Source organism: Plecotus auritus, assembly GCF_963455305.1.
Source record: "Plecotus auritus genome assembly, chromosome: 2".
Lineage (NCBI taxonomy): Eukaryota > Metazoa > Chordata > Mammalia > Chiroptera > Vespertilionidae > Plecotus > Plecotus auritus.
Genome location: NC_137771.1, coordinates 9,463,005 through 9,483,391, shown reverse-complemented (window position 1 = coordinate 9,483,391; position 20,387 = coordinate 9,463,005). Strand labels below are relative to the sequence as shown.

General features: G+C 59.3%; 1 protein-coding gene across 4 annotated transcripts; it reads left to right on the top strand.

The window, feature by feature from the left end:
• Positions 1-5,892: 5,892 nt before the first annotated feature.
• FAM131C (family with sequence similarity 131 member C) lies at positions 5,893-20,137 on the top strand. 4 transcript variants are annotated; one of them, XM_080655963.1, is made up of 7 exons: positions 5,893-6,125; positions 14,105-14,205; positions 15,105-15,140; positions 15,393-15,486; positions 18,107-18,289; positions 18,573-18,683; positions 19,284-20,137. In XM_080655963.1, the coding sequence occupies exons 1-7, from the start codon at positions 6,104-6,106 to the stop codon at positions 19,565-19,567; spliced, it is 831 nt and encodes a 276-aa protein (XP_080512089.1). In that variant the 5' UTR covers positions 5,893-6,103; the 3' UTR covers positions 19,568-20,137. The 4 variants fall into 4 exon arrangements, with proteins under 4 accessions (XP_080512089.1, XP_080512088.1, XP_080512090.1 ...); XM_080655962.1 differs by having other exon boundaries at positions 5,907-6,125; positions 14,093-14,205; XM_080655961.1 differs by lacking the exon at positions 5,893-6,125 and adding an exon at positions 13,528-13,629 and having other exon boundaries at positions 14,093-14,205.
• Positions 20,138-20,387: the final 250 nt, after the last annotated feature.

The window sequence follows — 20,387 nt, the reverse complement described above, 5'->3', positions numbered from 1 at the left end:
TGCCCCGGTGTGGCCAGCACTTGGGCCCACGTCCTCGGGTTCCTGGAAGAATTAAACAGGGCAGGACGGGTCTCGGCTCAGCAGCTGGCACATGGGAAGGTCTCAGCTGCCATGATCGTTATTGTTGCTGAAACTGCCCCCCCATCTCCCACCAATGGCCACAACTGGGCCAGGAGGGCGCTCCCCTACTGAGGATGGGCCTATGGTGACCCCGAGAAAGCCTGCCCCTCACGGAGCTGCAGATTTCTGTCTGTGCTGGGGAACCCCACCCCTGTTTGCTCAGCAAGCTGGCAGCTTCCCAGGGCAGGGAGCAGGGGCAGGTCTTCCCTAGTCTCTCAGCACCCAGAACGGTGGCGTGGTACTTTCTGGGTCACTTGGCCAAGCGAGAAAGGAAAAGGAAAACAGTGAAGAATAGTGCTGTCTCAGGCTGCCCCCTGGTGGCCGGGTGCTGCATGACACTCACGGCTCAGGAAAAGCATCTCAGGTGAGTCTTACTTGTCTGTGCCTTCGTCCTAGCAGGGGGGTCTCCTCCCTGCCCAGGGATACAGCCTCTGAACCCTGAGCAAGGGATTCTGTCCTGAAGAACCACAGTGGACCAGGCCTGCAAGACATGTTATTTTATTTACTTCTTTTTTAAATAAATCTTTATTGTTGAAAATATTACCTATGTCCCCCTTTTTCCTCCCATTAACCTCCTCCAGCCCCCCTGCCCCCCACCCCAGGCCTTCAGCACCCTATTGTCTGTGTCCATAGGTTATGCATAAATGCATCCAAGGTCTTTGGTTGATGACCCCCTGCCCACCCACCCTGCCCCGCCCTCCCTTCGAGATTCCGCACTTTGTTCCATGCGTCCATGTCTCTGGATCCGCTCCGTTCATCGGTTTATTTTGTTACTTAAATTCCACATATGAGTGAGATCATGTGATACTTGTCTTTCTCTGAGGACTTATTTCACTGAGCATAATGCTCTCCAGGTCCCTCCAGGCTGTCTCAAAGAATAAGGGATTCTTCTTTTTTACTGCTGCATAGTATTCCATGGTACAAATGTACCACAGTTTTTTTATCCCCTCATCTACTGATGGGCACTTGGGCTGTTTCCAGATCTCAGCTATTGTAAATTGTGCCGCTATGAACATAGGGGGTGCATACCAGGTACATTCTTTCTGATTAGTGTTTCGGGTTTCTTAGGATATATTCCTAGAAGTGGGATCACTGGGTCAAATGGCAGTTCCATATTTAATTTTTTGAGGAAACGCCATACTGTTTTCCATCATGGCTGCACCGTCTGCATTCCACCAGCAGTGCACTAGGGTTCCCTTTTCTCCACATCCTCAGCAGCACTTGTCATTTGTTGATGGCAGCCATTCTGGTGTGAGGTGATACCTCATTGTCGTTTTAATTTGCATCTCTCTGATGATCGGTGACTTGGAGCATTTTTTCATATGTCTCTTGGACCAGGCATTTTAGAGACCAACTCAACGCACCTGCTTACTCACCAGGCTGGAAGCTTCCCCAGGGCAGGGGCTGGCCTTGCCCCAGTGTCCCCTGTGTGTAGCACCATGGTGTGTCTCCTCCATAAGACTGGGGCTCACTCTGCCCCCCCTCCCCAGTCCAGCTGCTTGCCTATGAGAGACTGCAGCTGGAAGCCCACAGTCTCGAGCCTGGAGCTAAGAGTGAACGCATTCTAAGGTCAGCCCGTGGCCTTCTTTCTCGGGCTTCCTGGAAAGGCCCCAAGCCCTGGGCCTCGGGACCCCAAGGTAGGCTGGGCCCCAGAGGAACAGGAAACCGGACTGGGGGCCTCATCCGGGCCTTAGCCCCAGCGGAGAGCGACTGGAAAGAAGCTTGGTTTGCAGATGAGCCAACAGAGGATGGGGCTTCCATCATTCTTTAGACAGAGGCCAGATCCAAGTGGGGGGCCCAGGGGAGCTGGCTCCTGCCACCTCCTTCCTCTCGTCCTCTGAGCTCTGGCCATCGCGGCCCTCCCTTCCTCCTGGGAATTAATCCCTTCCTCCCACCTCCAGACCCCAGCCGGGCTGTTCTCTCGGCCAAGCCAAGTCCCACTCATCTGTCAGCTGTGCCCTCTGTCATTGTCACTCCCCCTGGAGGCTCCCTTCACACCCAAGAGCAGATCAAGGCCTTCTCTCCCACACTCCCCAGTGCTTTCCCCTGTGCTTCTCAGGGTGTGCTTCTCAGCTTACCTGGGCCATTGCTGGATTAATGCCTTCCTCCCCCGGGGGCCTTGTCTGTCTCAGTGCCAGGCATACAGTAGGTGCTCAATTAGCATTAGCTGGGTGAATGAAAGACTGAATCCACTAGTCCTGGCTATAATCACTATCTAGATGTGTGACCTTGAGCAAGTCTCACTTTCTTCCATTCAGTCAACAAATATTTATTGAGCGTCTACTGCGTATTGAGTCAAACCCAGCTCTGTCTGGCTTCCACCCGGTTCTGCACACCCAGCTCTGCCTCTCCTGGGAACGCCAGTGCCGAGGAGATGCTAGAGGCCTGGAGGTGGCAATCCCTGTCTGAAGTCTCGTCCTCTCCCACTGGTCCCCCAGACGTCATATATGCCAGTCCCCTGGTGCCCCCCACCTCCCTGCCTTCCGACCTCTGTGTACCAGGAGCCCTCCACCATCTCTGCCCGCACATCCCACTCGACCTTCAAAATGCCACTGCAGGGGCACCGTCGTCTTGAAGCAGAAGCAACTCTCCTCTCACTGCACGTGGCTGGCAAGGGAGGCTCCACTGTCAGCCATGACCCGAGTTTCTTATGCCAGGGCTCCCCCACGCTGCCCCCCCCCCCCCGCCCAGGACTGCCCGGGCAGGACTGAGTCTGATCCACTGGAACGGCTCTGTTGATTAATCTTTCTCCGATCAGACACTGAACATCTGCTCTGCATGCTCCAGTGCCCCGCTCGGGGCTGGGCACTCAGGGCGAGTGTCTGCCATTGGGTAGGAGAGTGGGCGCAGACCACAGGACTGGGGGCTCTGCCTGGATCCCCAAAATCATGACAGGAGAATGCGAGTCAGGGTGTGAAGGGCACAGCCTGGGCACTCTCTCCTCTGACCCCTTCACCCACCAGAGGGCCTCTCTCTCCTGTCCGCCATGGGCGGGGGGGCAAGGAGCGTGCTGGGGGAGGGTGGTGGAAGGTCAGGGCGGATCGGCTATGGGCTGAGCTGGGGAAGGACAGCCCGCCCGGGGGAAGACAACCACACATCTTGAGCTGTCTGGGAATCGTCTGCTTCAGCAGAATTCCAAGGACTGGGAAGGTGACTGTGGGCATCCAAGGAGGAGCTGCCCACCCCTGCATGGCCCAGTCTCAGGCCAGTGCCAGGGCTGGGCAGCCAGGCAGGAGACCTGGGCTCAGTCTCCACTCTGCTCTCAATTTGCTGTGTGCCCTTGGGCAAGCCCCTGTCCCTCTCTGAGCGCCAGTCTGGACAATGAGCGACTTGAGTCCATGTGGAAATGACCAGCACGAATGCCAGAGGCTGGGATAGCCAGAACCCCTCACCCTACCCCAGGGACCCCTCTGAATTGGTGACCAAGTGGCTCTGGGTGGGGCCACTGCCCAGCCTCATCCATCTGTCCCTATCTTAGGCTGAAGGGGGGACAGTGAGCTCCCCAGCATCCTCTCTCTCCCCTGTGACCTGTCCCATCCTCTCTGCAGGGGTCCACCTCCCTGTCCCCTCTGCCCCCAGAGCTGCCAGGCTGACAGCTGGGAGCATCGGCAGCTGTGACGAGCATCCTGCGTCATGGTGAGTCAGAGCCCTCCGTCCAAGCCAGATCGAGTCCCTCCACTGAAGGAAGAAGAGAAAGGCCACCTCTGCCTCCCAGCCTGGGGGTTCTCAGCACAGGACCCAGAACCGGGCCACAGGCAGACCCGTCTTTCCTTCTCCACACCAGGCAGGCACACGGCTGGCCCTGCAAGGCACTGGGCACCCATGGTGATCAGGACAGACTGTCCCCTCAGAACCATCCCTCCCCCAGCCAGACTCAGGGGGCAGGGCTGCCCTGATGGGGATGGAGCATGGGGGTACCTGAGCACCCAGCTAAATACAGTACTGACTCCAGGACTGGCACATCTGTCCTGCTCATACGGGCACATAGTAGGTGCTTCATACACATCCATTAAATGGAGTTTCTTCAGGTTTCCCATGAGTGTAGGGAAGCTTGGTGAAGTAATAAATCATCATACCTTGTTCAATCACTATTATTTCTTTTTAGCCCTAAGTTAAGTACATAGTATATTATATTATATTTTTTAAAATTGATTTCAGAGAGGAAAGAAAAAGGAGAGAGAGAAACATCAATGATGACAGAGAATCATTGATCAGCTGCTTCCTGCACGCCCCCTACTGGGGATCGAGCCTGCAACCCGGGCATGTGCCCTTGACCGGAATTAAACCCGGACACTTCAGCCAAACCGGCTAGGGCTGTGCCAATCTTTTTAAAGCATATTAATCCTTACAGCAATCCTGTGAGGCAAGAATTTTGCCCCCAGTTAACAGACGAAAACACGGAGGCTCAGGGCGGTGAAGCAACTTGCCCAAGGACACACATTCATACCAGGTCTGCTGACACCGGTGGCCAAAGCCACCCTGCACCTGGCCTTTACTCCAGAGAGGGCACCAGGCCTGCGGAAAGAGAAAAGGAGCAGCACCCATCCCCATCCCGTACCCCACTTCCACGCCTGGCAGCCCCACAGGTTCCGATCCTGCCCTGAAGAGGCCTTGAGCTCCAACCCATGCCCCTGCCTCAAACCCTATTCATCCTTCAAAACCCTGCAGGTTCCTCACCAGGTTTTTGAAAGAAACCAGTGAACCCGTCTTCCTCACCTGCCTGTGTAAAAGGGGCGCAGTTACCTGCCCTTCCTGGGACTCAGGTGGGTGCGAGGAAGCAGAGAGACAAGGTGCGCGTGGGAAAGAGAGCTGTGGCTGCTGAAGAGCTGGGGGCCAGGGAGGTGTGCTGAGGGGCTGGGTGTGACTGTCTAAATGTGAGAGTACGGCTGTTAGTGTGTGGTGTGTGCTAGTGCGTGTGTACACGTGTGTGGGTGTGCAAGCATTCGCACGTGTGAGCCTGTATATGTGTGGGAGCGTGTCCGTGTGGAGGCATGAGGGTGAGTGATTAGCCAGCCGTGGGCAAACTACGGCCCACAGGCCAGATCCGGCCCGTTCGGCTATTCTATCCGGCCCGCGGAGCCGAAAGAGCAGAGGGTTCTCTTGCTCTCCCCTCCGCTCCTTTACTTTGAATTTATATTAGTTCACACAAACACTCCATCCATGCTTTTGTTCCGGCCCTCCGGTCCAGTTTAAGAACCCATTGTGGCCCTCGAGTCAAAAAGTTTGCCCACCCCTGGCTTAGACTCACACTGTCGCTCATTAGACAGGAGACCAGGGCTGAGAACACCCTTGGGCCTGGGTCCCCAGTGTCCCAGCAAAGCCCAGAGAGGCGGGTGCTGCCCCCTCCCGGCGCTGCGGGAGACCCCGTGGAGTGTTGCCACTAGCACACTGCCCCCCCCCGCCCCCACCTCCACCCTGGCCCGCACCCCTCGCAGCATGTGAGCCCGTTTCTTCCCCTGCGAACGGTCATGCCGTGGAGCTGCTGTCACTGCGCTCAGCCGGGTGTCTGGTCTGATTGTTGAATGAACGTGCACTTTGTGTCCCAAATGCCGGAAATCTCCCCGCCCCCACGCCCCTTCCCTGACCTTCAGCCCGGTCACCAGGCGGAGCGAGGTGAGGGCCCGATGTACCCCCACCCGTGCGCCCCAAATGCCCCAACCCCCCCCTCCCGCCCACCCCTAGCCCGGCTGCGGCAACAGGTGCGCGGGGCGGCGCGGCGCTGGGAGGGGCGAGCGGTCCGGCCCCGCCCCCGCCGCGGTGCAGGCGGAGCTGGCGCGGGAGGCAGTGGAGGCGGCGGCGGCGGCAGCGGCGGCGGCGGCTGCGGGACGACCCGGCGGAGAGGCGGCAGAGCCCGGAGGAACCCCGGCCCCTTCGCGCCCGCCTGCAGCTGCGCCCGCGCCGCGTGAGCCCCCGGCCGTGGAGACATGAGCACCCGGCGGCCCGACGCACCCGAGGCGCAGCGGCCCGGCCCCGCGGCCCCGTGATGGGCTCCTGCGTGTCGCGAGGTGAGGGGGCCGCGGGCTGGTGGAGTTAGGGGTCCCGGCCCCGCGCCGAGGATGCGCGCACATTCCCTCGGGCCGCTCCCAGGAAGCATCCTGACCAGCTGCATCCCCACCCCAGCCCGGCTGAGCCCCAGGAGACTCGCCCCCCGCACCCCCCAGGGACAGGGCGTGGGAGGATGGGGTGCTGCATAGAGAGAGAGCGCAGGGAGGTCCCCAAGCCCCAGCCCCGCTCGGACCCACACCCCAGCAGGTGGCCTGAGCTGGGTCGCTTTCTTCCCAGCAGCCACACACCCCCTGCCGCGTGTCTTGAAGGGGCAGGAGGCTTCTGGGTGCTCCTGACTATTGTGGAGGGACTTCGGGGCTGGGGGCACCAGAAGAACACCCTCCCTCCCACCCACCCCCAAGACACAGGCCTTACTAACTCAACACCCCCCCTTCTCCCACGCCCCTGTCTCAGGGTCCCTGAGCCCCATGGGCATCACGGGGTAATGGAGGTGAACAGGTTATAGAGAAGGTTCTGTCCTCACCCTCATCCCCACCGCCATCCTTGGTCAGGGGATGGGAAGGGACAGAGGCAGCTGATGTTCCCAGGAGCCCCTGGGCCTGTCTCTGTCTCTGAGCTTTAAAGGCCACCCTGAGCGGGCACCCTGGCCCCCCCGCCTGTGCCTGCCCCTGCTCCCCAAGGTGGCATCAGGAGTGGGAGTGAGCTTCCCTGGAGGGTGGCAGTTTGGCCTTTGGAACCCTCCCTGCCACCAGCTTTCCAGCAGCTGCTGAGCAGCACTTCAGAAGAGGTTTACCGGCCGTTCGCCCACCACCCGTCTTCACCCGACAGTGGCAGGGGGCGGGGCTGGGGTGGAGGTGACTGGCCAGACCCACTGATCCCAACCACAGGGCCTTGGGGCTGCCACCCATGCATCACCCCCAGTAGCTTTTTCAGGTGCAGAGGGGTAAACAGGACCTGGGGAGGGGCTGGGCAGGCCCTGGAGGGGGGGCCTTGTCCTTGTCTGGGGGACACAGCACCTCTGCCTTCATCCCGTGGCCTCCAAGGGGCTCTGCTCACCGGTCCACGTGGGACATTCAGGTAAGTGGCTCAGGATGTCTCAGGGGGGTGTCAGGGCTGGGATCATGGTGGGGGTTGGGCTGTGTGAGGGTCATTCACTTAGTCATTAAGCTGATACGAGCATGACACCTACTGTGTGCCAGGCACGGTGCACACACTGGGCATCCAGTGTTGACAAGCACAGCACTTACAGCCTGACCAGAGCGGGAAGGTGTTTTCTTATTCTGAAATTTATTTTTATTTATTTCAGAGAGGAAGGGAGTGGGAGAGAGAGACAGAAATATCACTGATGAGAGAGAATCACTGATCAGCTGCCTCCTGCACGTCCCACCCTGGGGATTGAGCCCGAAACCCGGGCATGAGCCCCAACCAGGAATCAACCGTGACCTCCTGGTTCATAGGTCGATGCTCAACCACGGAGCCACGCTGTCCGGTCAGAAGGTGGTTTTAAGAGTGAGGAGTGTTTAGGGTGCTTTAGGAGTGACAGGGTCTCCATGTCTCTCCAGAAACCCCTGCTCTGGGCCGTCTCTGGGTGTTGGGGGATCTGGGATCTGGTGTTTTCCTTGGTGATGTCCCTTCCCCACCACTTGGCCACCCCATGTCAGAGGCTGGGGACTTGCTATGAGCTGCAGACCAGCTGAGCACAGTTCAGAGGCCAGGGAAGAAGGGACACCTGCCAAGGTCACTCAACGCAGCGTCAGGACTGGGGCCCAGGTCCTCCGACAGGGGGTGGGGACCCTCAGCCATCGTCCCAGAGACGCTGGGTGGCTGAACCACTGAGTGGAGGCCATGCACCCCTCTACTTGTCACTAATGCTGAGTGCTTACAGCGTACCAAGTACCAGTTGGGATCTTTCAGGCCCAACACACCTTTTAGGAGCACATGCTCCCACTTTACAGATGGGGAAACTGAGCAGAGAGGAGTTGAGTGACATGCCCGGAGGCTGCATATAAGAAATAGCAGAGGCAGAGGCAGGATTTGAATCCAGACCGGCTGACTCCAGAGCCTGGGCCCTTGGCTCTGCACCACACCACCAGCCCTCCGTCCTGGGCCGGCACCTGTCCTGCTTCCATGGGCTTTGGCGCCCCAGAGCCTGGTTTCCACGCCTGCGCCAACTGCTAACAACAGCCCTCTGACTCCAAGTTCTTCCTTGAGCCAGATGTGCAGCCTGAAGCCAGGCCGGGGAATGGAGCCTCATGCTGGGACTGCCCCAGTCAAACCCTAAACCCCAGGTACAGGCCACACCTGGGACAGCCGCCCCCCTCAGCACCAGGCAGCAGTGAGAGGTCAGGGGTGCGGACTCTGGGGCCGGCCAGCCCAGGTCACACCCCTGCTCCACCAACACTAGCTCTGTGACCTCAGCAGTTACTTAACTTGGTATGTGCATCTCAGTGTTCTCATCTCTAACATGGGAATAGTAGCAGTATTGATGTCCTGTGGTTGCTGGGAGAGGATTAAATGACTTAACTCATGTCAGGCACTGGGACCAGTACCTGGCACATAGTAGGCACTTGTAAGTGTTCGAGGAAGTAGAAAGGAACTGGGGTGTCTACAGGGTCCTGGAGAGGAGCCTGTTACCTCTCTCTGTCCTTGGTTGGGCCTGGAAAGGGACCCCCCTGTGGCAGCTCTGAGCTGCACCAACCCACTGATAAAGCTACCACGGTGGCCCTAGTGACCCGTAAATAAATGTCCTGGGGCCGTGGTCGGCAAACTGCGGCTCGCAAGCCACATGCGGCTCTTTGGCCCCTTGAGTGTGGCTCTTCCACAATATACCACGGCCTGGGCGAGTCTATTTTGAAGAAGTGGCGTTAGAAGAAGTTTAAGTTTAAAAAATTTGGCTCTCCAAAGAAATTTCAACCGTCGTACTGTTGATATTTGGCTCTGTGGACTAATGAGTTTGCCGACCAGTGTCCTGGGCAGTGGGGGGCACTCTGTGTACTCGAGGCTGAGCCTCTGCCAAGCTTGGAGGATGGCCTGCTGCCGTGCAGTGACTCACCAGCAGAGAGGCCAGGGCTCACCTTGGGTGGACCCCCTCTGCAGAGCCCCCAAGGCAAACTTCAGCCCTGGGGGCAGGACAGAGGCGAGTGAGCGAGATCTGTTCCTTGGTCCAGACAGAGGCTGTGAGGTCTGGAGCGGGGAGGGACAGAGCAGGGGTCGTTTGTAGAGTGTGTCCGTGGCAGGTGCCCCATTCTGACCCTTTCCAGAGGAGTCCGTGCTCTCATTTCCCAGAGGAGAACCCTGAGGCCCACAGAGGCTGTGCCAGAAGCCCACGGCCCTGGAGCTGGCACTGCAGAGCTGGGACTTAAACCCAGGGCAGGAGCTGTGAACGAAATGCCTGGCCCACTGTGTCTCTTCAGAGCCAGGGCCAGAGCCTGGCACATGTACACGCCTGGGGAGGGGCTGGCTGGAGGGACTGCTCCGTGCCTCCAGCTGCGGGGATCCCAAGCAGCTTAGAGGGGAAGCCGGCGGCCGCCCAGGGAGGGGCTTCACCGGGGGCTTCGCACACCGGCTCAGTGACTGTGTGGTTTCAGGTAGAGGTTACCCTCTCTGGGCTGCTGGGTTCACCAGGGGCCTTCCTGCCCTCCCTCTGTGGTGGGGGCGGATGGCAGCCACGATGATGAATGGGCTGGGACACGAACACAGAGTGCCAAAGAGCAGCTAAAGGGGCTGGACGACTCGGAAGCAGGTGTGAGGAGTCTGAGCAGTTATGGTGCACACTCACCAAAGAAACAAGCAGAGAAACCCAGGCTGGGAGCTTTGCAGCAGGAGAGGTTTAGGTTAGACAGCAGGAGGAACCGGCTGGGTGGTTGAACTCCAAAGCAGATGAGGTGCTGGTGTGGGAAGGCAGGAAGCACCCTTAGTGAGCAGAGGCGAGGCTTGTCTTCTGAAGGAGACATCTGCATGACACCCCTCTCCTTGAAGGATCAAAATGGTCCCCTCCAGGTTGCCATGGAAACCAGAGGCCTATCACTTCTATGGCCAGGGGAGGTAGGGGAGGAAGCAGGCCTGAGAAGGGGACTCAGACCTTGAGGCCAGGGGACTAGGGTGTGGACTGAGAAAGGAAGGAGGTGCCCCCCACCGCTCCCTCGGGAGAGAGAGGTGCCCACAAGAACTGTGGCTGGGGGCCCCTCAGGCAGAACCCCAGCCCCCACCCCCCATGAAATGCTGTGTTTTTCCAGTTGCTGGTGGTGACGTGGCCGTGGTCCCAGCTGGGCCATGAGCAGCCTGTGATTTCACCCTGGGCTGGTTCATTACCTGATGTCTCCATGGCAACCAGCCTGTGCCCTCATGGGGCCAAAGTCCTCAGGGGGAGATGGCAGCTTTGGCAGAGGCGCCCGCCCCTCACCTAAGGTGGGGGCAGGGAGGCTGGGGAGAGGCTGGGAGCCAGGAGTCCTTCGAGTCACCACCACCTCCTTGACGAATGACCTTGTTCAAGTCATGTCTCCTCCAGGCCTTTGACGTCACCTACCAGCTTCCTCTGTGCTCAGCCTTCCTTACTCCCGTGTCTGTGGTTCAGGCGATGGCCAGGGGCCCTAGAAACATCCCAGCCCCTTTCAGAGTTCCCGGGGCAGCCTGTAGTCAGTGCCACCTTGAACTGCACTTGGCAGCCTGGCTTGTGCTCTCTGGAGCCTTAAGCAGGTCACTGTCTAACCTTTGTGACTGGAACCCATAAGAATAGACATATATTGCATCATGACCTCATACACACACAGTAAGTTCTTACCATATTCAGCCCTGCCCAGCCCCGCTGCAGCCATCCCTCCCCAGTTATGTGGACATCCAATGGGGAGGGGGGAAGGCAGGGGGGAGAAGCTGGCCTCTCCTTTTTTTTTTTTTTTTTTAAGTATATTTTTATTGATTTCAGAGAGGAAAGGAGAGGGAGAGGGAAAGAGAGAGAGAAACATCAATGATGAGAGAGAATCATTGGTCGGCTGCCTCCTGCACGCCCCCCATTGGGGGTTGAGCCCACAACCTGGGCATGTGTCCTGATTGGGAATCCAACTGTGACCTCCTGGTTCATAGGTTGACACTCAACCACTGAGCCATGCTGGCCAGGCTGGCCTCTCCTTTGCAAGCATCCCAAATTTCTGTAGGTGTGTGGGAGCCCCCCCGCCCCCGTTTCATTAGGTGGCCAGAGTGAGAAGGGTGGTTGAGGCAGGGGCAGCAGAGCCTGCGTCAGCCCCCTTGAAGAGGGTGTCTGTGCTCCCCACCCCAACAGTGGCTTTCTTCCGATGCCAGGCCCTTCTGCCTCTTCGTTATCCGTTTGGGATCCTAGTAGACAATTTCTCTAGGACAAGCTTCCTCAACTGCCCATTTTACAGGTGAGGAAAACAGAGGCTCAGAGAGGCAAAGGCACTCGCTCAAGGTCCCACAGGTGGTAAAGGGCAGGGCTGGGATTTGAACCAGGCAGTGCGGCACCGGAGCCTCCGCAGCCATCTCTGGAGCAGGCCCTGGCACGGGGATCTGGGTACAGCTGACACAGGAAGGACTGGAGAGGCAGGACAGAGGACCCGGAGCCAGGAAAGGGTGTCTGTCATCCTGCAGGGGTGACCTCATCCGGGCCCGCAGAGTGTTCTGACCCCAAACAAAGGTGCTGGGATCTGCACTTCCGGTCATTGGCTAGGGCAGTGGTCGGCAAACTGCGGCTTGCGAGCCACGGTTTGCCGCTCTGTTGACTAATGAGTTTGCCAACCACTGCCTTAGGGAAAAACACTTAAAAAACATTTTAATAATGTACTAATGTCTAACCTGAAGTCAAAACTTCTGGGTAAGGGTAATGCCTTACGCAGTGGTCGGCAAACTCATTAGTCAACAGAGCTACAAACCGCGGCTCGCGAGCCGCATGTGGGCCGCTAAGGGCCACTCAGGTGGGGGTGGGGAAGACATCAATTCTAGATCATTTCAGCTCCAGTTGCCTGAGGGCAGTCCACTGGAAAGAGCAACAGGTGCTACCCCTTGGAAGCAAAGCACGTGGGGCGGAGCGGGGGCAGCGTGTGGATGCACAGCCCGGCAGAGAGATCCAGAAGGATCTGGGAGTCGGCTGGAGCACCCACACTATCTCCTAGGCAGGCGAGGGGGGCGTCCAGCCGATGGGCCGTATAAGGCTCGTGAAGTCATTTGGTCTGGCCCTAGCAAGGCCTTAGGGGTGAATTCATTAAATGTTTGACCAAATACGGCAGGCTAACTTTTAAGTGATGATTTTATATGACCCTCGAATGATGCTATAAATATCTCAGTGGCCCAGGGCAGAGAAAAGATCCCCCACCCGGCTCTAGGCCCACCCCTTCCCCTCCCTGTCAACACCTGTGCACGTGTCAGAGCCTCAGTTCAGCCGCTCCCCACAGTCTCTGGGGTTGCCTGATGCCTCCCAGCGAGGGACAAATCTCCTGGAGGTGGGAGAGCAGAGGACTCGCTGGTGGCTTAGATGGGTTGGGGGCAGGGCATAGGGAGGGCAGGACTCCACGCAACGCCTGGAGTTTTTGTCGGTTCAGCTGGGAGGACGGTTGCGTCATTTTCTGAAATTGTGGAGGAAGATGAACACAGGTTTGCGGCTTCCATTTTGCCCTAGTTTGCTTGTGGTGCCTTTTGGGCACCCATGTAGGGACCTGGAAATCCTGTTAGGAGCTCAAGCAGAGTGGGGCTGGATGTGTAAATGGGGCTCAGCTGCACACCCTGAGCCGTCCTGGGAGGCAGGAGGCGAGAAGGGCCCAGGATGGGGCCGGGGCGGGCACGGGGCTGAGCAGGGAAGGACTGAGAGGAGCAGCCAGGGAGGTGGAGGGGAGCCAGGAGGAGGGTGCGGCTCAGAGGGAGGGATGGACTGTGTCCCGGGTGCTCCTAGAGGCCAGTGAGGAGCCACTGCTGAGCTTGGCCACATGGAGGTGCTGGCGCCCATGCGAGGCTGCTTGGCACGGTGGAGGGGACATGGGAGTAGAGGTGGACACACTGCTTCCCTGAGGGGGGGGGGCGGGGGGGCAGGCGCTGGAGGGAAGCTGCTCTAAGAAGGTCTTTAAAGGATGGGAGTGCTTGGGCTGCTAGGATGCTGGGGGCGGGCCCCGGGGTGAGGGCCTGGGTGAGGCAGGGAGAGGAGTCGGAATGCCGGCCAGAGTCCCTGAGCAGGAGGCATCAAGCAGGTGCCACACGGGTGGACCAATTCGATGGAGTGGGAAACACAGCCACACTGGAGAGAGAGCAGAGCCCTGGGTGTGGGCAGGGACGGACCCAGCCCCGGGGCGGGGCGGCGGGGGGGGGGGTGGCGAGCAGGGACAGGTCTTTGTCACAGGAGGGAAAGCAGATGGTGTGAGCATCAGTGCAGGCAGGGCTTCGAGGTGAAAAGAAAGGGTGATGCTTTTCGAAGGCTCTGGATCTCAGCAAGGAATGGGGAGATGGACTGGAGAGGCAGGACAGAGGACCTGAGGCAGGGCCACGGAGGTGGAGGAGGAAAGGCGGGTGAGGTGGTCAACCTGGCGGGAAGCAGACCGGTGGGAATTAGAGACGCGTGGGGGGACCCCCGGGGGCAGAGTCCTGTAAGAGGAAGAGCAGGCACAGAGCGGGTGCAGGGGTAGGGCAGAGGGGTCAAGGGTGTCGCTGACGGAGAGCTCGTGGGCTATGCAGGAGTCTTAGCTGGGCCGGGAGAGAGGGGAGGCCATGGCAGCCAGTGGAAGTAGGTACATGAATTGGAGGTCTCCTTGCGGCCAAAGGATGCCAGCGTGTGGGTGTAGAATTAGGGGAAACGGAGTCACAAGCAGATGGGCCGGTAATTCCCACTGCGGGGACCAGGCCGGACTCCGGCTGCTGTGGCTTTGGGTCTGTTTTCCACAAAATGACGATGGTGCTAATAAAGTCACGCCCGCCTCTCAGGGCTGGCCTGACCAGGCCTCTGGGAGGACACTCCTGTCGCTCTTATTTCCAGATCTCTTCACAGGTGTCCACAAGGATTGCCCCATGCCCCCGGGCACAGGCCCCCTGAGCCCACTGCCCTCCAGCCACCCACCCACCTTCATTCCGGACTATGTCACTGGCAAGGTAAACTGGGCACACGTCATCCCCACCTTCACCCCTGCCTCCGCCCTGGTCCCTGGGCTGTTCCCTGCGGCTCCCACAGGGAGCTCCTCCCCTCCCGGCCAAATGTGGCTACTCCTCGTCAGCTCAGGGCCCCCAAGGTTTGCTCTTGGGCTGGATGGAGGTCTGAATCGGGCCGGGCATTGGGAACTGGACCAGGCTTATTTAGAATAGAGAGCCCCACCCAGAAGGGCTTCCTCCCCCCACCCCCAACATCCCCCCCCCCCCCGACCCCCCGATTAACTCAGCCTTGCAAATAACAAGTTTTGTTACCAGCCAGGACACCTTAGCAGCCTGCACTGCCCACGGGAGAACAAAGGGAGTAGGATTCTTAGATCTCGTGAGGGGCCTCACATCCTGGTGCATAATTTCTGCCCTTGCCCCAGAGGTCATGACCTTGAACCTACCAATTGATACGATTCCCTTTTTGTTGTTGTTTGAGCAAGTACCACATGCTAAGCATTGTGCTAGGCACGGTGTGCACATTATCTCATTTCTGCTTCCCCACGACCGAGGGGTAAATGGCATCGTCCCATTTTGCAGGTGAAGGAACTGATGTTCTGAGATGTTATGTCATTAGTCTAAGGATGCCCAGGCTAAGGGGCAGAGCCAGAACTCGAACCCAGGTCTGATCTACCCCCTGTACCAACTGCCTCTCGTGGCAGAGCCACCGCTGTCCCCCGCACCCCCCACTTCTTTCTCTGCATGCCAGGGGACAGCAGGGCACGACCCAGAAGTAGGCAGACCCCCCACCTCAGGGAGCACCAGAAGGTGACCCACATCGCCATCCAGAGCTCTAGGATGCCTGGCATCTGCTGGCATCGTGCCAGGCCCTCCTGATCCTCTTTCTCCTTTTATTTTAGGACAAACAGATGGATTTCTGTTGGGATCCTTGGCAGGTCAGTGCACTTGCTCACCCCCCAGTCTAGCCAGTGCCCTCCTTCCACTGGGCCCAGCGTGGGCATTCAGTTCTGCCAGCCCTGGGGCCAGGGGTAGGGGAGGGCGATGAAAATGGTGGGGTGGATGGTCCTGTGGGCGTTGGCAGGATCACCCTGGCCCTGCCCACTGCTCAGCAGCCCTGGGGAGGTGGGTAATGGGGGTGGTAGTGGTGGGGGGACTTCTGCCCACCTGCTTCCCCTTCCCCCGTGCAGAGATGCTTCCAGACCACCAACGGCTACCTGTCCGACTCCAGATCCTGCTCCAGCAGCTACCACGTGGCAGCCCTGGCCACCTCATCCCTTGTGGGTAGGCGGCAGCTGCCCTCCCCTGCCCTTGGAGTTTGCACGGCCCTCCCGACACTAGCTGTGTGTTTGTATGTGTGTTTGGGGCGGGGGGGAGGGGGAGAGCAAAGCTGAATTGCAGCTGGAAGGATTGTGGCCCCGTGGATTCACCTTTTTCCAAACGCCGGGTTCCAAGAGCTGGGTCCGGAGGGAGTAGTGACGGGGGTTCCGGCCCCATGGGTGGGATTGTCGGGGCCTCCAGCAGCTCTGTGGGGACCGCCCAGGTTTTCAGATGTGTGCCTGGTGTGGCCTCCCCGCCCACCCGCTCTGCAGCGGATGGCATCTGCCTGTCACGGAGATGGGAATTGCTCTGTGTCTAATGCCGCGACCCTTTAATACAGTTCCTCGTAATGTAAATATCTACGTTTTCCGATGGTCTTCGCGACCCACAGGTTGAGAACCGCTGCTGTAGAGCCTAAGACCATCGGAAAACACAGATATTTGCATTACGATTCATAACAGTAGCAAAATTACAGTTACAAAGTAGCAACGAAATAATTTTATGGTTGGGGGTCACCACCACATGAGGGACTGTATTAAAGGGCCGCGGCATTAGAAAGGTTAAGAACCAGTGCTAGGGTGACCTGTAGGAGTGAGGGCAGCGGGACAGGGCAGGGGACCCCTCCCCCAGCCCCATCCGAGGGAGCCCAGGAGCACAGCAGAATGTCTGGCACTTAGGCCAGTTGGCTGGCTCGGCTGCCCCTGGGGAGGACCCTGCCCCTCCGGCACCTCTGGGTGAGGCAGCTGCCATAGCTAAGGGCGAGTCTCCAGAGAAGGGTGCAGGTGTGCCAGGGGGGCTGGGCACGCAGGCCAGGAAGGGGTCTCGGTGGGCCACCCCAGCATCTGCCTGTCTTCCAGCACAGCCTTCTGGGCCGTTCTCAGCGCTGTCCTTGCCCACCACTTTGCTCAGGGTACCTTGCGCCGGCCTTTCACGAGTCCTTCCCCCCTCAGGCCTCCCTGGCTCCCCCGGGCCCTTGCTGCCCTCCCCCGCCCCCCCCCCCCACACACACATCAGCCTGTGCTGTTCCCTCCACCTGAACCCCGTCCCTCCACCTCCCCTGCCCTTCAGGGGCCACTTAGACACCTCCTCCGAAAGCCGCCTCGGTGCCCCCTCCCCTACTTGGGAGAGCGATCTCCCTCCCTCTCCTCCTCCTCCCTGTGGTTTTCCTCTTGTTTCCTTTGTGGATACTGTCTCCCTTTTATTTTTCATTATTATTTTTAATATATTTTCATTCACTTCAGAGAGGAAGAGAGAGACAGAAACATAAATGATGAGAGAGAACCACTGATCAGCTGCCTCCTGCACGCCCCCTACTGGGGATCGAGCCCGCAACTTGGGCATGTGCCCTGACCAGGAATTGAACCTGGGACCTTTCAGTCCGCAGGCCGAGGCTCTATCCGCCGAGCCAAACCAGCTAGGGCAGTGGTCGGCAAACTCATTAGTCAACAGAGCCAAATATCAACAGCACAACGATTGAAATTTCTTTTGAGAGCTGAAAACCAACTTCTGCCCATGGGTCACAAAGTTTCAATCGCACCGCACGTGGTATTTTGTGGAAGAGCCACACTCAAGGGGCCAAAGAGCCGCATGTGGCTCGTGAGCCGCGGTTTGCCGACCACTGGCCTTGGTTAAAGGAGATGCTGAATCATTCTTGACAACCCTCTCTGTCAGCTTCCATATCCATCCACATCCAATCTATTCCTAGGAACCCCTCAGGCCCTCACCCCCCACCACCCCCATCTGCCCAGCCCTTGTCCTGTCTCCTGCTGGATCCTTTCAGTGGCCCCTAATGTCCCCCCCTGTCTCCACCCTGGGACCCTAAGCCCATAATTAGGATGCTCTTCCTCAACTCCAGATCTAACCCGCTCCCCTCCTGCCCATCACCCTGCTGTGGCTCCCCATTGCTCTCAGGAGGACATCGGTGCCCTCAGCCTGGCTCTCAGCCCCCAGTCTGGCCCCTGGTAGGCGCCCCAGTCTCTCTGCCACCCCAGTCCTGGTAACCCTGGAGCCACACCCTACTCCTCCATGCCTTCACCATCTCATCTCTGAAACAGCCTGGATCTGTCTAACCCAACCTCCTTCAAAGCCACAATCCAGTCCATCTCTTCCAGGAAGCCTTCCCTGCTTGCTGCGCCCAACACAGGTCTCACCCACCGCAGAGCTGGCACTGGCCCAGGCACAGGGATGCTCTCTCAGAACTTTATTCATGGAAAGGGGGAGGGCTGGGGGGGGTGGATCCTTGAGCAGATGTTGGGCAGAAGGGTCTGAACTTGGTCGGGGAGAGAATGAGGGGTGTGGCAGGCTGGGAAGGAAGCTCCCCGTAGACAGGAACGCTGGCTGGGAGCAGGGCACCGGGCGGGCGTGGGGCAGGGAGGGGCACAGGCATTGGCTGGGCATAGGAATCGGGTCGGTACAGGGCGTTGCTGGGGATGGAGCTTTGAGGATGCCGAGCATTGGTTGGGTACAAGGCATTGAATGGTTGTGGGGTACAGGACATTGGATGGGCCTGCGCTATTGGGGGGCCAGGGGTGTTGGGGTGGGGCTCTGAGCTGGGCAGTCACTCGGCTGCCCTCATTGTCCCCAGGGGTGGTGCAGAGCATCAAGGACCACATCACGAAGCCCACGGCCATGGCGCGTGGCCGCGTGGCCCACCTCATCGAGTGGAAGGGCTGGAGGGCCCAGCGGTCAGGCTGGGAGCTGTCCCTGGCCGAGGACGAGCACTACTGCTGCCTCCCGGATGAGCTGCGCGAGGCCCGCTTTGCTGCCGGTCAGTGGGGGGCGGAGCGTGGGGGGTGGAGCTCGGGACCCGCACTGGCCAGGGCTCTGGTCCGTAGGGGACGCAGAGTCACCACAGGGGTGTTGTCTGGGCAGGGAGAGCAGTGGCCTGGGGTGGCCAGGGCATTCGGTGGGCACTCTGATCGCCAGGGCCTGCATGGACAGCCCAGCCCCTCCCCCCCCCGGCTGTGGGTGCCAGGCCATCCAAGCAGCGCCCCCCCCCCCCCGCATCCCCCTCCTGTGCCCTCTCTGAGCCGGTCCCGCTGACCCCACAGGGGTCGCTGAGCAGTTCGCCATCACAGAGGCCACCCTGAGCGCCTGGTCCTCACTGGACGACGAGGAGCTGCACCCCGAGAACAGCCCCCAGGACATCATCCAGCTGAAGGGTACCGCCCGAGCGGGCACCAGGGCGGGGGGGGGGGGGGGGCGGGGAGCGGAGCTGGCGCTGCATGCCGCCCTGTCACCAAATGCACTGTGACCTCAGATAGGCCCTTTCTTCCCTCAGTCTCAGTTTCTTCATCTGAAAAATAGGGTTGGTGATCGTTGCCCTGCCCATCGCCAAGGGGTGCCACGAGCATAACGGAGAAAATAGTAGTAGTAATAATAATAAATAATGTGAATTAAGAGCTTTCTGTGCTAGAACCCAGGGTTACTACTGTGGGCTTCGACAAGCCTGGGTCCTGGGTGAAGCCAACATAGCTATTATCTCATTTAATCCTCCGCTGGCTGGAGGGGAGGAGCTCAGGTCGTCCCAGTTCTCAGAGCGCAGGACTCAAGCAGAGCCTGCTCCTATCTACACGCACTGCCGCAGTGAGAAACGGGCTCAGAGAGGTTCAGTGACTTGCCTGAGGTCACACAGCTTGGCAATGACAAAGCAGGATTTGGAGGCCGGTCTTCTGCCTCTTGCCCACACTCACACACCAGGGGAGGCTGAGGAGCGGGTCCCAGACTCTACCCCTCACCCCCACCTCCCTTTGGTTTTCCAGACCTGGACAGCATCTACCTTCAGGACAGTCTTCTGAGTGGCCCCTCGCAGGATGACAGTCTCCTGACCTTCTCCTCCCCCGGCCTCTTCCCTGACGGCTGGTCCTCACCCGAGGAGCCCCCCATCACAGCTGCTGTCCCCCAGCCCCCTAGCCCTGAGCAGCAGCACCGGCCCCGGCTGCCCGGGGGCCCGGGGCCCGAGGGTGGGGCCTGCCTGCAGGGCTCTCTCCCCTCGGTGGACAGCGGCTCCCTCTCGGAGGAGGAGGACGAGGTGTTCTATAACTGAGGCCCAAGTACACCGCCGTCTCGCCTGTGGGCAGCTCAGGCGTCTCAGGACGTGGGGTCAGGCTGGGCCTCTCGACCCTTCAGGGCGGGCACGGGGTGGGGAGGCAGGGGGCGAGGCTGGCACTCCCGTGGACCACTTGGTGCCTCCGTGGACCTGCCCGCAGTGGGAGCCATCATCCCTCTCTCCCTTCTCGGCTCACGTGGGCCCCTTGCCCCGCAGGGTTCCTGGCACCCGCGAGCTCAAGGACTCAGCAGACACCAGGGCAGGCCCCCAGGCAGACAACCTCAAAGGGCCTGGGAGACCCACTTGCAGTGGGGCCTGGGGACCCTGCCTGGTCCCAGAGCCAGTCCCTCCCGTCTCCCTCTGTGCTTCTGCCCCATCAGAGGTGGGGTAGCCTCTTCTGGTAGCTAAGCATCTGCTCCTAAGCGGTCATCCGAGGACACCCGTCTCCATGGACTGTCTGTCTGTCCCTCACCCTCTGACCCTGGTGCCCCTGCTCCCCCTCCTTGCACCCTCCTGCCATCTCCCTGAAAGCTCTCTGAAGACATTAAAGTGGCGGATTCACCCTGGATGGACTTGGCCTGGTCTCTGCTGGGGAAACTGTGTCCTTGGGGCTCCTGGGCCGAGAGGGTCTAGAGCAGTGGTCGGTAAACTCATTAGTCAACAGAGCCAAATACCAACAGTACAACGACTGAAATTTCTTTGGAGAGCCAAATGTTTTAAACTTAAACTATATAGGTAGGTACGTTGTTATTAACTTAATTAGGGTACTCCTAAGCTGGCCTTTGCTAAAAACACAAGGGGCCAAAGAGCCGCATGT

What these genes read in the sequence shown, in the direction of transcription:
- FAM131C (XM_080655961.1), top strand. Translation starts at nt 13,566, where the DNA reads ATGGACTGGAGAGGCAGGACAGAGGACCTGAGGCAGGGCCACGGAGGT. An exon ending in CGGACTATGTCACTGGCAAG is followed by an intron (nt 14,206 to 15,104) that starts GTAAACTGGGCA and finishes CTTTTATTTTAG; the next exon opens with GACAAACAGATGGATTTCTG. An exon ending in GGCCACCTCATCCCTTGTGG is followed by an intron (nt 15,487 to 18,106) that starts GTAGGCGGCAGC and finishes CATTGTCCCCAG; the next exon opens with GGGTGGTGCAGAGCATCAAG.